This window comes from Boleophthalmus pectinirostris, unplaced genomic scaffold (assembly GCF_026225935.1).
Source record: "Boleophthalmus pectinirostris isolate CB_2022bp ecotype Guang Dong unplaced genomic scaffold, ASM2622593v1 HiC_scaffold_16, whole genome shotgun sequence".
Classification (NCBI taxonomy): Eukaryota; Metazoa; Chordata; class Actinopteri; order Gobiiformes; family Gobiidae; genus Boleophthalmus; species Boleophthalmus pectinirostris.
Window position 1 is genome coordinate 27,128,945 of NW_026571095.1, and position 16,603 is coordinate 27,145,547.

Here is a 16,603-nt window from a genome sequence, read left to right on the forward strand (position 1 = left end):
CGATGGAAAAAACTCTAGAGGGATCGCATCATAGCAGAGAGATTTTCAGCTCACAGGAGACATTTTGTGACTCCAAGCTCAACTCAGTCTTTATTTTGTGTTTTACTTTTTTTATTTGACCTTTTGTCTCTGTCGTAGTACTCAAATTTTAAACCCGATTTGATACTAAGGAATATACTCAATACTAGTGCTGTAGTCAAGACCAGACTAATTGAGACCAAGACCAGTCAGAGACCACAAGGTCCCAAGACTGAGACAAGACCAAGACCTCTCAGGGTTGAGACCGAGACAGGACCAAGACTGTTAAAGGTCGAGACCGAGACAAGACCAAGACCTCTGAGAATCAAGACAGGGACAAGATCAAAACTGTTAAAGATCGAGACAGAGACAAGACCAAGACCTCTGAGGGTCGAGACCGAGACAAGACCAAGATGTTAAAGGTTGAGACCGAGACAAGACCAAGACCTCTGAGGGTCGAGACCGAGACAAGACCAAGATGTTAAAGGTTGAGACCGAGACAAGACCAAGACTTTTAAAGGTCAAAGCCGACACAAGACCTAGACCTCTAAGGGTCAAAACCGAGACAGGACCAAGACCTCTGAGGGTTGAGACTGAGACAAGACCAAGACTTTTAAAGGTCGAGACTGAGACAAGACCAAGACCACAGCCCATCAAGATCAAATCAAGACCAACTTTATCATTTTTGACATTTATTTTATTTGTATTTTACAGTTATTTCAGAACATGCAGTGAGGAGCTCCCACACACCGGTGCAGGTTTATCGTAATGAAATATAGTCACACTCGTTGAGTATCAGACCTCGAGTCCAAGACAAGACCAAGTCCATGCACCTTCAAGACTGGGACAAGACCGAGACCAAATGTGCCTGAGTCCAAGACGAGACCAAGACCGTAAAAAATCTCGAGGCCAGTCTCAAGACCAAGACCAGTCTCGAGTACTACGACACTACTCAATATTCATTTCTGATTTTGATACCACAATGATAGTAAAAACTCTCTTTATTTAGACAATACAGTGCCATTTTCCAACATGAAATAAGTAGTACTATCTTTTATATTCCATTTGGTCTTATATCTGTGTAATCCCTCAGTGGTCCAGGTAGGTTCCCTAGTGGTCCATGGGCAAATACTAGTCTATGTACTCTTATACTTCTATCTAGTTCTGGTATTAGTTTTAGTCTTGATTAGTATCTGATTTTTTATACTTTTAACAGCTCTGCAGTACATCCAAGTGTGAAAAATCCCCATCCGAGCACCACCAATACTAAGCACAACAACAAAACTTGGTCCAAACTTGATTATGTGTTTCCCTCCTTAATCCTTCATCTGTTCGAGTCTGGTCACCATTTCCTCCTGTGTTGTCCAATCAGGTTTGTTTATTTCAGTGAGTAACTTTTAGAATAAATATGACTTTTCTACCAAGTATTTGTGAATGAAACAAAACAAAACAAAACACAACTCAAGTCATGTTTTTACTGTGATATTTTTACCCCCTCACTGACCTGGGCCCACTAAAAAAACTTGTAAAACCAAACTATGGACAGTGATTTTAAATTTGACAAACAAGTAAATGTGATTGTAAAATTTACCTTTCATCATTTGCGGCTTTTATATAAAATTAAACCTTTTTTTAATCTTTTAAATCATTTGAATAGGTCACGCACGCTTTTATCTCCACTCGTTTAGACGACTGTAATGCACTTTTTTTCTACATCAGCCACCACAGTTGGTCCAAAATTTTTCTGCACGCCTTGGATCAACTTGAACCAACCAACTAACCTGAACCAAACTTGAACCAAAACGTGAGCCCATTACCCCCATTTTCATTGCACTCAGTTAGTTGCTTCCAGTTCGTTTTAGCGTTGATTTTAAGATTTTATTGTTTGTTTTTAAAGCTTTGAATGGACTGGCCCCCACATTACTTCTCGGACCTCCTTCAGATTTACATTTTTCCCAAATACCTTTTTACTACTAAGTGAGCTACTAGTTTGTAACATTCAAAACAAAATATCTAACTTTTTAAAAAATTGAAATAAGTAATAGTTTGGTGCTTTGTTGATTCTGAGAAAATCTGCGCTGTTTCTAAGTCCTTTATGTAAATTTTCCTCTTATGTATTGTAGATTTTCAAGCAGCCGTGTTTGTTTTTGACACGAACGGAGCATGTGTCTCTCTGATTGGTTAATCCGTCTGTCAATCACGAAATCTCTGAAATCAGGGAGACAGGATACAGCTCCAGATCCACTCGTCTTTGCAAAGTTTGAGCTACTAGTTTGTACTTCTACTTGAGTAAAATCTACTTTCCAAAGATGTCGCCCCAAAGTTCACAGCTCCCCCTCTGTCGTCCTCTAGGATTCTGACTCAAGGCACCACACTCCCTCCTCCTCCTCTTCTTCCTCTTCCTCTCTGCACGGGGAGAAGAATGAGGCGTCCCTAGCTTTTAAACAAGTCCTTAATGACAAACAGAGCCCCAAAGTCCCAGTATTTATGTGCGCTGACATGTTTAGGGACCTGATTAAACCTGATGCACGAAAGACAGAGCTCTAATCCACAACAGAGGACACACAGAGACAGTTACGGGAAAGTCCAAACTCAATGTGGGTTAGATTCTGGGTCATATTGACACCAGGAGGTAGAGGTTCTTGAAATGATTTATTTGTTTGTTTGTTTTAGCTTTATTAAACTGTACTTTTTTTCATATTTGTATAGACTTTATTGTCTTCTGCATTAGACCAAACCTTCAACCAGTGATGGAAGAAGTACTTGATTTTGTGACTTAAAGCCGCACTGTGCAACTTTTCTAGTACTTGTCTCCATGGAGATGTTATCGCTTTCCCAGGAATGTTCCCTGATGTGACATTAAACATAAACTCGAGCATTTATGCATTACAGGTGTTTCTATGGCGCAAAAATACAATAAATCCTTCTGTGAATAGAGGCGCCTCTCCACAGATCTGACCCGTAATGAGGCGTAGTGCTGTGACCTGGTCGTCTCTTGCACAATAGACTTTAAGTTTAGTCTAAACTGTGGAACATTCTAGACAAAGCAACAACATTTCCATGGAGACAAGCACTAGAAATGTTACGCGGTGCATCTTTACATAAAAAAGTACTCAAGTAAAAGTATCACATTAAATAATCTACTTCAGACATGCCTGGGGACAAAATTTGGCCCGCAATATAATTATATTTGGCCCGCGAGCTCAAATCAAATATGTATTAGAGCTGTGCCAGTATGACTCATGCACCGCAAATACTACTACTACTACTACTACTACTACTTTGATGAGCTTGTATCTAAGAAGAAGAGCCAAGTATTTGTTTCTGCTTTGGACCCATGTGCATCAGAATAAATCACAATCTATCAAACTGAGCTCGGATGAATGTTTTCTTTATGATTTTTGACTGTTCATTGTTGAAAGACTGGATTTTCACTGAAGTAAGTTGTTATTTTTGACTGGTTGTTGGCTTGTGAAAAAGAAAAGATTTAAGATTTAAAAGGAGTTCAAAAGCTACAGATATACAGGCTATAGAAACATTTAATTTATTTAAAATGTTATTATTTTATATTATGCTTGTTCTGGATTCAATGTTTAAGCAAAACTATTATTAAACACTGATTTTAATAAGAAAAGATTTAACATTACATATCTCGAAAGAAGAGAAAACATGCAGACGTGGGTTAAATTTTCAAAAAAATATTTTGTTTGGCCAACGACTTAGTCCCAGTTTTTAATTTTGTCCCTCTGTGAATTTGACTTTGACACCCCTGATCTACTTAATCATGCACTATGTAACATTTTTGGCTGGGGGTCTGTCACCTGCTTGTTTCTATGGAGATGCCATTGCAGTGCCTGGAATGTTCCACAGTATGACATTAAACAGCTCTAACTTACATTTACTCAATTACAGGTGGTTTTATAACTCAAAAATACCTTAAAAATAACTGTAATTCTGACTGTGAGCGTGGTCGCCTCTCCACAGAATCAGAATTTATTTGTCATTTCAGTAAAAAAACACACAGAAATGAAACACTGCACTCAGGTCCAGGTCAACAGCTGCATAAATAATGGGAATAAATAGTTTCAAAATATCGTAAGTCTTTAAAAACAGTCCGCACCCGCCCCCATTTTCAACTCAATGCTATTCTGCTTTTCAAGTCAGCGCTATTTAGAACGGCGCGTTAGTGTCCAGTTTTTCTGACAGAATTGACTGTTCTGAAGTATGGTGGTCCTGGTCCGTAGGTGGCGCAGTGTTCTGTCTGATGGTAGAGCTGTAAAAAGCCCATGTGTTGTAGGTTTTTTTCCTGTACTGTAGATTTTCAAGCAGCCATCCTTGAAACTAGCCTGATTCATGAGCCGGTTTAATTTTGTGGAAACCGTCTGAACTCGCAGCGTTAAGATTTGTTCGCTTGACAGTAGGTGGGTGCTTTTTTTATTTAACTAATCGCTGCTATTTGGTCGTGACGTCTGTAATGCGCCAAATCCCGTGGGTAGAAGGGCAATAACGTCTTTCACCTTGATCAAATTCACCAAACATTCTCCTTGTTCCGGTTTTAAATCCTAGATCTCGGGAATCGTTGCCAACACAGAATATGGCTACGTTCAGACTGCAGGGCTTAACGCTCAATTCGGATTTTTTTGTGAAATGCGATGTTTTTGCGAGGTCGTTCACATTTCCAATTAAATGCAACTTGTATGTGATCTCCAGTGTGAACAGTAAACGGCTCAAAAGTGGAGATTTTAAAGTTCCTCTCGTACCGGAGCCAGAACATGAACAACTTACTTGTTTTAAGGAGGAGATTGAGAAGGAGAAGGACGAGGTTTTTGGCCGTGGCGTTTTGTGGGGCAGCAGCAGCGACGTCCGTTGAAAGGAACCTGTGGATGTGGAGATGTAGACAAGAGTGGTGAGTGGTGATGTGTTTTGCTTCAGTGACACGGAGTTCATTAACAATTTTCACCTACTTCAGAGCAGAATAGTGACGTTTGTGGCTTTTTGATAACGTGTAGGTCGGATGAATGCGCTTTGGCCGTTCAGACTGAAATCGCATGTCAAAAGATCGGATATGTATCGATTTTAGGACCACATATCGAAGCGGTCTGGGTTGCATTTGAAAAAAGCTGATCTGTGTCGTTCAGACTGTCATTAAAAGATCAGATACAGGTCACATAGGGGCCAAAAAATCGGATTTGGGTCACTTCAGGCTACAGTCTGAACGTAGCCTATATGTCTTCATCTACATCCATCTCAGTGTGCAAGAGCTACAACTTCTGGGTTCTTGCAAAATATCTAGTGTTTTCCGATTCCTGACTTAGTCGCTGGAGAGAAATGAAATTGAGCGCTGAGGTAACTCCAGCCTGGATATCTCGAAACACGCTCTAAAATCAGGGAGACAGGACACATTTTTCTGTAAAATTTAGTCAAAGTGTGTGGTTCTGGCTGGACAGGTGACCCAGACACAGGAAAGACATGCAAACTCTGCACAAAAATCAGGCAATTAGAAATAACTTGATTAAAATGTGATAAACTGCACAGCCCTGTACATCTTTAGTTTTTTTTGACATATTTTACTGCTGTTTTAAGTATCCCGATCACCAAACTCAACCATAATCTTCTTGCCTTCTCTTTCTTCAGTTTTTCTTCCTGGTCACATTCTTTCACATTCAAACACAGAGGAGGAAAGCTTTGATTACCCGGCACAGCGCGGGGCAGCCACTGGACCATAACACTGCTCCAATGGGCTCCCAATCCGGAAACTGAGCGGTCGCTATGGATACTGGAGCAAAGGAGCAGAAAAAACAAGTGTTAAAGTTACTCCAGTGATGGATTATGGGGAGGGGAGGAGAGAGAGATGATCACCAACAATGGAAATTAATTAAAGGAGATTCCTAAGACGTAGTGGTCTGGTCAGTGAGCTGCTCATTGAAAGATCTGTATTGGAAATAATACTTTATTGGGGAGAAGTTTTTAAAGAGCACTATGTAACTTTTCTGGTGGACCTGCTTGTATGTTTTAACACCACGCCTTGTAACTTTCTAGACAAAACAATAGACTAAAATTCTTCTAGATGCTTTTATTGCACACACAAAAAATCCATATCTCCACAAACCTGATTCCGGAGCATAAATGTAACGTCATATACGAAATATGAAAAATGTCCTACAATAAAACACACATCGGAGAAACAGGGAGGACATTCAGTATACGAAAAATGGAACATAGAATAAAATGCGAGAAGGAAACAGTGAAGGCGAAACACGAGCAGCAAAACGCAAAGTAGAACAGGAACAACTTAAATTGGCCATTTGTGACCACCGTAAAAGGAGAGAACCATATTATGGACTGGGACAGAGGAAAAACAAACATTGTCACTGGATTAAAAGAGGCAATCGAAATATGGAAACGTGCCCATGGAACTACAAACTGGGACGAGGGGGCTTTTTTATTCGGACACACCTGGGATACTGTACCGAGGAAGTCGGACTGCAGATGGCGCTGTTCTCCTGCCTCCACCGGTAGGAAGACAGCGCCAAAACCTGTTTAAATCAGCTGAGCGACATGTCACAGCAACATCACGTGACTCTGAGGAAGAGCACTAGTGAGCACTCGAAACTGTCAGGTATGAAAACAAACTCTTGGTCTGAAAAAAGAACCTCATAACGTAAACCTGATTCTTATCGGTCTGGAGTAGCGACTTTCTAGTTCCATGTAAATAATGCAGGTGAGTTGCCACCTCCACAACTTTCCTAAGACTCTTTAATGCTTTTGAATAATTCCTCTTCATCAGTGAAGGTAACGAATTACTTGTAGTAAAGTATGTAGGTTGCTGTGTGTAACATAGTGGAAGAAGACGAGGCTGCATCTGACAGCGCAAACACTGGAGTTGAGACGTCACAGTCCCACGTTTTGGCTCTGGTACCTCCTTGGAGATCACTGTACCACTCAGACACTGTCTACACTAGTACTTATTCAAGTCGTTTTCGTTGTGGATGCAGTGTTCGTCCACACTAATAGAAAATGGCTCCAGACATGGAACGATGTGGTGCCACCAGCTCCCACGAATTCATCTGAGTACGGATCTGATTTGACACTGTGTGGACGTCTGAAAACATTGACACGCTGACGTAGGTTTATGCACCACGAAGTAATTCACCGCCAAAACACAAAGAGGCTAAAATATATGTCCATTCTTATATACGGTCTATGCGTACGACCTGCAGACGTATAATCTCTGAAAAGTTTAATATGAACCATTTAGGTATCTGTTCTGTACTTTACTTAAATCAGTTCTACTTAACTCCACTACATTTGAGAGAAGATTTTCTACTCTACTCTATTTTTCAACTGGACAGAAAAATGAAAAGTACTTTTTACATGAGTTTAGTGGTTATTTTTTAAAGCTTTTGAGTTCAGGCTTCAGCTTCCAGCAAACAACAATAAATAGGCCTACAGAATATTCATTAGAAATTAAGAAATTGAATCAATATCACTACATTACATTACATTACATTACACAAAACACTTAATGAAAATCTGTGTGATTTTCAAAATAAAAAACTGGGACATCCCCAGTTTGAGTTGGTTGATAATAATAAAATTGTGAAACGAGTGTGTAATTAAGGAAAACTGTTCTGCACTCAGCACTAATGTGAGTCACATTTTCTTTGTGTTTTGGTCATTTTTACGCAGCTTTTCTGTATTTTACCTAAAGAAATGACAGTTTATGCCTCTCTTTACTGTTGGCAGGGATCAGATTGGTTAAACATATGGACACCTGGGACATTTCTTGTACAAAATTGGGACAAATCAATGGTTTTGGATAAATCTGCTGGGACAGGGGACACAGGGCTCAAAACTGGGACTGTCCCGGATAAATAGGGACGTCTGGTCACACAACTTTTTTGTTATAACTACTTTTACTTGAGAAACATTTTGCCTCTGTATCTGTACTTTTACTTAAGTAACAAAGCTGAGTACTTCATCCCCCGCTGCTCTTCCTCACCTTTGTAACCCCTCCGTGAGTTTTGGGGCACTGGCGCAGACTCCACCCCCGGATCAGAGAGGCAGAGGCGGGTTCAGAGCATCCACGGCACCGTCTCCACACTCGCTCCTCACTCCTCCGGTCCGCAGCGCCCGGGACCGTCTTCACAACCCAAACCCGCCCCAAAACCCGTACAAAAGCGGCATTTCCTTTTCTTTTGCGGACTTTTTTGCGGACGTTTTGGAGTCTTCCGCGATGCGACTGGATTTACGCGCCGTCGTTGTCTGCACAGTGGATGTTTTCTGCACGGGACAATGATGGATGTCTGAAGTTCATTCTGTGAGCGGAGAGCGGTGTTTTTGGCGCAAATGGGGGCCACATGTGCGCTACTTTACGTTACCGTCCTGGGTGAGTGCATTCATTTGGACATAAATTAGATCCAACTTTTCTTTGGACGTGGGTTTGTTTACTCCACGTGTTGTCGCTCTGTCTTCTCACAAGTTTTAGTAAATCTGGACATTTTACGTAATTTTCTAGCACGTAGAGGAAGCAAAAATGACTTTATTTAGTGTACAAGATTTTTTTTTTTTTTTTTAATTAAGACTTGCTCTGTGCACTAACCTGTTGTTCTGGACTGGGTATAACTTATAATTTAAACTTTTTAAGATGCTGTTTTGGGTGCTTAAAAGAAAAAAAATATTTATTTTACGCTGTTTTCTGAGCCATGTTTTAATGTTTCCTCATCACAAACGCACCAGGAGTTTTGCTTTGTTTCATTCACACATGTTTAAGACACAAAACCTGCATATTTAGGCTTAAACTTTTCTTTCTCGATGGAGACAAGCAGGTAGACAAACTTAAAGATAAAAAAATAACCTCAAAAAAAGTGACATAGTGCGACTTTAAACTTGTACTAGTAGCAACAATGATGATGTGTTTAGGATATAATGAGCCTTTTCTCTTCAGGCTCTGGATAAAAGAGACACTTGTAACTAGTGTTGTCTCAGTTCTAAAATTTCTAAGTCGATTTTGATACTAAGGAATAGATTCGATTAGGGCTGGGTAGTTAATCTGATTATTATTAGATTAGTTTGTTTTTGTTTTTAATAAATAATAATAAATAAGATTTTAAAAACTTGCAAAATCGTTCTGAAGGACTTGACTTTTTTTTTTGCAAAACAGTGTTACTGGTGCAATTACACAATTAGTACTGCAAAAAATCTCATTCTAACTTAAACTATTGAAATTACATTACAGATAGGGCTGGGTATCATTAAGAAGTTGCCAATACGATACATACCTCGATACATAGGACATGATACGATACATATCTCGATACAGTGCACTTTCAGTTCGATACGGTTCAATAAAAAAAAAAGGGTGGCTGTGATACTTAAAGTCTTTGTTAAACCACTTCTTGTGCAAAGTTCATATGAAACACAAACATTTTAATCATCAAAACAGTGAAAATATCAAATGTGTTGCATAAAAGAGTTTCCTTCCTCTGAACAAACAACAAAACTGTGCTGCTGTAACAAAATAATTTAGTAAAATAAACCAAAAAATACTCTTGGCGATATATGAATACAGCAGCCCACGATATTGATACTGTATCATCACATTAAACGGTACGATATATCGATATTTCAGTATTTTTTTATTAGTAAGTCTGTTTACAGTGTCTTAAATATTAGGATATGGTCAGAAAGAGAATGCAAAGAGTTTCCTCTGTGTGAAAGTCCAGCGAATTCCTGCTCTGACTTTGTTTAAAATCAATAAAAATAATTGTAATTGCTTAGTGTGTGAATAAAACATTGATTTGATTCTTTTGCCACAGCTCCCAGACTTAGACTCGACACTCAATACCGATTTTGATACCACAATGAAACTGAAAAACACTCTAGACATATTATTTTCAGCATTAAATTGTAATTCTTGTGTAATTCCTTAGTGGTCCAAGAGCGTATCCTAGTCTATTTGCTCTTATATTTATTCTGATACAGCTCGAGATCATTCTAAAGCTGTTCAGGAAAGGTGCGTTTTTGTGCTATGAATATGACTTTTACGACGCTACTCCCCCCAGAAAAGTCACATAGCGCAACTTTAAACTTAGGCCGCTGAGGTTTGTGAAGTGTGCTTAGGCTCAGATGTAATGAGCCTCTTCCCTTCAGGCTCTGGATGAAAGAGCCGAGTTAAGAGGCACTTGTAACAGTAAAACAGCTTTCTGCAACTTCTGACATCCTGAGAGACCGAGCACCTGGCCCGGAGATCACATTTACACTCAGATAAGACCAGTCTGCACACACACACACATTCTCAGGTTAATGTGCCATAAAACACAGCTATTAAAAGACCCATATTGTGCCATTTTCTGATTATAATGTTGTTTCCTCATCACAAACAGACCTGGATACTAGAGGTGTAACAATATCCAAGTCTCATGATATGATATCGTCACGGTATGAACCTCACGATACGATATTTATTGCGATATCGCGGGAAAGCTCACGATATAATGGGGAGGCTCATGATTAGGGATGTAACAATATACAAATCTCTCTGTATGATATTTTCACAATATACATCTCACGGTTTGATATTTATTGCAAACAGAACTGTTAATATGCAACATTTTCCTCTTAAAATGCCTTGACAAGACTTAATCTAAAGAACTAAGACTTAAAAGTGCTTAGAACTGTTATTTCTTCTTGTAGTCTGCACTGAAATGGAGCAAAGGATCATGGTCTATGTAGTTCCCTCTGTCTTTTTATATAAATATAAATGTACAAGTCAAAATTAAATAAAGAAATAAGTAATAAAATATAAGATCTCAGCTCTATACAAGAAGAGATCGAAATGAACCAACATATTATAACTTACTCATAATACTAACCAACAACCAACAAAGGATCATGGTCTATGTAGTTCCCTCCATCTTTGTTTTTTAGCTATTGCTGCATCATAACTCTTAATTTAAGCAAAGAGAGTAAGTCATTTGATATACTGTGATGGTCCACGATATTATTGTGAGAACTTTGACGATACGATATCACGATATTTCTGTTATTGTTACATCTCTACTGGATACCACAGTTTGAGCTTTGGAGATGTAGACGGACTAAGTCTACGTCCACACGACAGCGCTCCTGGATTTTTTATTTTGCGAGTTGAAAAGATTTGCGTCCACACACATGTCGTATCAATAAATATTCACGTCCACACGACAACGGAGCACTGAGTGAAAACGATGTAATACATATGCCACAACTATGTGTGGCGCTGTAAACAGGATGCAACCAGAGCCACTGGACTCACAACACTACAAAGAGCGAATGTGCGTGGGGTTCTCTTCTGGTCACGTGGCGATGACGGGGTCGCGACGTCATCGTTTTCAAAAGCGTTTTCAAATTTCTCCACTCTGGAACCTGTTTTCGCCCACGCAAAACACCGCCCCCGTGTGGACGACAGGCCAAAACTAATAAAAACTTCACCGTTTTGCCCCAAAACGTTGTTCTGTGGACACCAGCTAAAACATGTGAATGAAACAAAAGAGAACTTCATTTACTAGTCTATGTGCTCTTATACTTGTTCTGATACAGCTCACGATTGTTTTATTCAGGAAAGGTTCATTTCTGTCCTGTGAGTGTGACTTTTTTAATATCTATGCTTGCTCAAATGAGTGTCTAGTATCGATTATTTTCTGATTTTTGATACTTTTGACAACCCTACTTGCTCAGGGACTTAAATTGCAAATATCAGGAATTAGATTTAGACTTAAGGCTGTGCAGTTAATTGAATTTTGATCACGATTTCGATTTGTGTGTCAAACGATCTCCAAACTCATATAATCCAGTTGAAACCTAATTTCGTTTATTAGTATTAGAAGTATATTTATTTCATTTTTTCAATATAGAGATTGTAGAACAGCTGGATGTTTATTTTGGATACATTTGTGTTTTTCTATGACTTATTTCATGTTCAAAGTATATTTTAAAAAATGTAATTTTTATACATCGCAAATCTGCCCTAAGATACATATTTGTAGCCTGTGTATATTTCCAATTTGAATGTTTTGCATAAATTATCAATAACAAAGTGGGGTTTTGAGAGAGAAATGCTGAATAAATGCAGCATGTAACTAACAAATAAACATTTGAATAATCGTGATAGTGATTATTTCCGTAATCAAGCAGCCCTACTTAGACTTAGACAAAATGTATTGATCCACAAGGGAAATTATTTGGACACAGTAGCTCACACATCACAATATAATATAACAAAGAGTAAAAATACAAACGGTAATAATAAAGTAGCAAAAAATATAGCAAAAGTGTCAAATAAGGCATAATTATATAAATTTGTATGTACAAGTCACAATAAAATAGATACAAGAAGTTGAATTGAACCAACATATTATAACTTGCTCATAATACTAACACACTAAAAATAACTTGTATTTCATGTATTTTTCTTACTGTATTGTATTCATTATGTAGCTTTCCAGTTGATCCCGGTCCATTAGCGTCATCACCGGTGGGACAGGGCCAAATGGGAATGTTCAGCGTCTGTGGTCAGCTTGATTTGGGAACTTCACAGTCTTTGTTACTATTACAGTACTGCTATTACTGTGGGTTTAATCACGGAAAAACTATTACAAATAAAGTGCTGGTATAATATGTCGACACAGATCTGAAGTTGGGTGGTTAAAAGTATCGGAAATAATAACTAATAGAAATGAAAACTGGTGTCGTAAGTAGTTTTTCTGAATAGTTTTAGAATGATCTTGAGCTGAATCAGAACAAGTATAAGAGCACATAGACTTTTGAGAGTACTTTTGAGAGCAGAAATCATATGAAATCATTTGACAGTTTTTAGGGATGTAACAATAACCGAAATATCATGATGTCGTATTGTCAAAGTTCTCACAATAATATCGTGGACCATCACAATATATCGAATTACAAGTCTCTTTGCTTAAATTAAGAGTTATGGTGCAGCAGTAGACAGAGGGAACTACATAGACCATGATCCTTTGCTCCATTTCAGTGCAGACTACAAGAAGAAACAACAGTGTTAAGCACTTTTAAGTTTTAGTTCTTTGAATTAAGTCTTGTCAAGGCATTTTAAGAGGAAAAAGTCACATATTAAGCCTCCACAGCTGTTTTTTTTATTTAGCTGTTTAGCTGTTTAAAACATCGCTATAAATATTGCAGCGTAAGTGAATATATCATTCCGAGAGATTTGGATATTGTTACATCCCTAATTGTGAGCCTCCCAACCATATCGTGAGCTTTCCCACGATATCGCAATAAATATCATACCGTTAGGTTCATATCGTGACGATATCGTATTGTGAGACTTGGATATCGTTACATCCCTAATAGTTTGTGCAGACATTGCGGAATTAATTAAAGGTCCTATATTACAGTAAATTGAATCTTGTGAGATTTAAACCAGGTTATAATACTGTTGGCAAACGAGACCACTAGGCCAAGTTACAAGTCAGATCTGTGGAGAGGTAACAAGTTTTTTATAGCCCTAAAATCACCTGCAAAATATGTAAATACTGTAATTAGGGGTGTGCAAAAATATTGAAATATCAATATATCACATTGTTTAATGTGACGATACAGTATCAATATCATGGGCTGCTGTATCGATATATCTCCAAGAGTATTTTTTGGTTTATTTTACTAAATTATTTAGTTGCAGAACTACAATTTTGTTGCTTGTTTAGTATCAGGAAACTCGTTTATGCAACACATTTGATATTTTCACAGTTTAGCCTTTTGATTGAACTGTTTCGAATCAATTTGCCCTACTTACCCTACTAATGACACTGCTGTACATGGCATCAGGTTTGTGAAGTTGTAGCGTCTTGTTTTCAGCTTTTGTATATTTACGGAGAACTGTCGTGTGAGACGTAGGCTTGTGGACAGATTCGTGCAGCTATCTGTAAAAAACGGTTCGAATAGGGCCCGGGAGAGATCACTAAATGACTCAAACATGCATGGATGATACCTAAAACCACTTCAAGCACATTTTGGATGAGGGAACAATGTTATAACGTGATAGAAAATCGATTTTGCACAAAGTTTGACTGCTGGTGTATACTGATGTTGTGGTTTATGTGAATACCCGAAAAGTTGGATGATTGTAATAAAAAAGTGTTCACTAAATGACTTTTTGGCCCCTCCCCTTCAACTTTATAACCTTCAATGACGACTCTAGCCTTGTTATTTGTAGTTTTTACAGTCTTGAATACCCCTAAATACCCAGTTATATTTCCATTCTTCACACTTGCGCACCAACCCAAGTTTCACCTGTCATTAAAGTCCCATTGAGGGTTTTCAGCGGTTTGACTTGAGTGCGTTCTCCGCCCTCTTCGCAGCAGGACATCTCATAATGCGCTAGTTTTATTTCTGCTTCTCAAACTCGGAAAACAAGACTGCTGAACTGCTTCTGCTGCCACAAAATTGCAATTCAAATGGACTCAATTAGCAAATGGCAAAGGCTGCAGTTTGGGAAGTGATTATAATAATAACTTCCCCCACAAATAACAAAATATCCTCTTATACCACAAAAGAGAGATTTTTTCACCTCTATATCTGTCTAAACACTGGTGAGTTAAAGGGCCCATATTAGGCTATTTTCTGATCTGTGTTTTAATGTTTCTTCACCACAAACAGACCTGGAGTTGTGTTTTGTTTCATTCACATGTTTAATTTAACTCACAAACCCTGCATATTTAGGCTGCAATCTCTCTATTCCACAGCTGTTCATTTGAAAACTACCTCTTTGTGACATCACAAGATGCTACGGGTGTAACAATAACCAAAATATCATGATATTGTATCGTCAAAAGTCTCTCAATTATATCGTGGACATCACAATATATCGAATCAAATGTTTCTTTGCTTAAATTCATTGTTATGGTGCAGCAATAGCTAAAAAACAGAGGGAACTACATCGACCATGATCCTTTGCTCCATTTCAGTGCAGACTACAAGAAGAAATAACAGTTCTAAGCACTTTTAAGTCTTAGTTCTTTGGATTAAGTCTTGTCAAGGCATTTTAAGAGGAAAAAGTAACATATTCACAATTTAGTTTGCCTCCACAAAATATCACAATAAATATCGTACCACGAGATTTGGATATCGTTACAAGATGGAACAGAACACAACTCCAGGTATGTTTTTGAAGCGGTAATAACATTATAACATAGCTTAAAGCTCACAAGAATCCATTTTGAGAGATAGGGCTGGGAATCACTTGATACATGGCTCATGATACGATATTATCACAATATGGCAATACATGCGATAATCGATATATACTACATGTTATTCTGCACTATATCACTGTTTTTAATAACCAAATGCAATTTAACAACAGCCACTTGTGCAAAGTCAGTATGGAATATTCAAACTTAGTGAAGTGAATGAGTCAAATCCATGTTTATTTACTGAAATTAACATGTTTATTACTGCAAACTTTAATGGACCTACCTCAATAATTACATTTAAAGGTCCTATATTATGTAGAATTGACTCTTGTGAGCGTTTCTCCATGTTATAATGTTGTTACCTTCTCAAAAAAATACCTGGAGTTCTGTTTTGTTCACAGATGTTTGAGTAATTCTTTATTATTAGTCCATCTACAACTCCAAAGCTCAAAATGCTCTGTTCCACCTTGTGACATCATGAAGTAGCAGTTTTCAAGTTAAAACTCCTTTTACTTTTTTGTTCAGCAGAGATTGGCAGTTCCAGGACTGAAATTATCCAAATGATTCTAGTGAAGGTGTATGGAGTTTAAAAACACAGTGCAGCCTGTATTAACGTGACATGAGTGAGTGTTTTCTCTTTGAGAGAAGAACCTAAATATGCAGGTTTTTAGAGAATGAAACAAATGATAACTCCAGGTATCCATTATGCCCTGACGAAGACCATCTTGCTGCTCAAAACGCGCTGGCCGTGTAATAAAGGACTTTTAATATATTTAGTTGGAGTACCTCGGGTTTGTACCTTGTCCACCTTTACATTTTTCTTGTAGAGCACCTGTACTGCTATTTTAAACTTTTTTATGACTCAGTGAAGTGCTCTACCTCTTTTCTTCATTTGACAACTCCAGGTCTGTTTGTGATGAGGAAACATTATAACATAGATCAGAAAATAGCGTATTATGAGCCTTTTAAAACAAGTTGGCTCTGTAGCTGTCCCAGTCGAGTCGCTAGTTAATCACTGATAATTTATGGACCTTTAAACTGTAAAAACAGCTGTTCCCGCCCGGTTTCGAACCGAGGACCTTTCGCGTGTTAGGCGAATGTGATAACCACTACACTACGGGAACTGGCTGCCCCCTCCTCTCCACACTCCACTGGTGAAGAACGACGTGATAAAAGTAGCTCAGAAACTTGGCGCTGAGAATGCTGACTCAATGTGACAAGCCTGAGGAGCAAAATGAGCCCTGGCATATATGTGCTGCCCTCTGTATGGGACATGGTGCAGGTTTGTCTCGTGTTTGTCCCTCTTATTCGGGATACAAGATGAATTGCAATCTAATCAAAATCACAATTTGGATGGACGCATTCAGCAACTCGCAAAG

General features: G+C 38.3%; 1 protein-coding gene and 1 non-coding gene across 2 annotated transcripts in view; one reads left to right on the plus strand and one right to left on the minus strand.

Annotated features, from left to right (window-relative positions):
* Positions 1–8,338: 8,338 nt before the first annotated feature.
* The window catches only part of LOC110174902 (protein APCDD1-like), a 33,848-nt gene continuing 25,583 nt past the window's right edge, over positions 8,339–16,603 (plus strand). Inside the window, exon 1 of the mRNA XM_020941019.2 lies at positions 8,339–8,407. Coding sequence (XP_020796678.1) covers positions 8,368–8,407 — 40 coding nt within the window. The 5' untranslated portion in view covers positions 8,339–8,367. The remainder of the gene's footprint in view (positions 8,408–16,603) is intronic.
* Positions 16,276–16,348, minus strand: trnav-aac (transfer RNA valine (anticodon AAC)). Its single transcript has one exon. It is a non-coding gene; the product is annotated as a tRNA-Val (tRNA).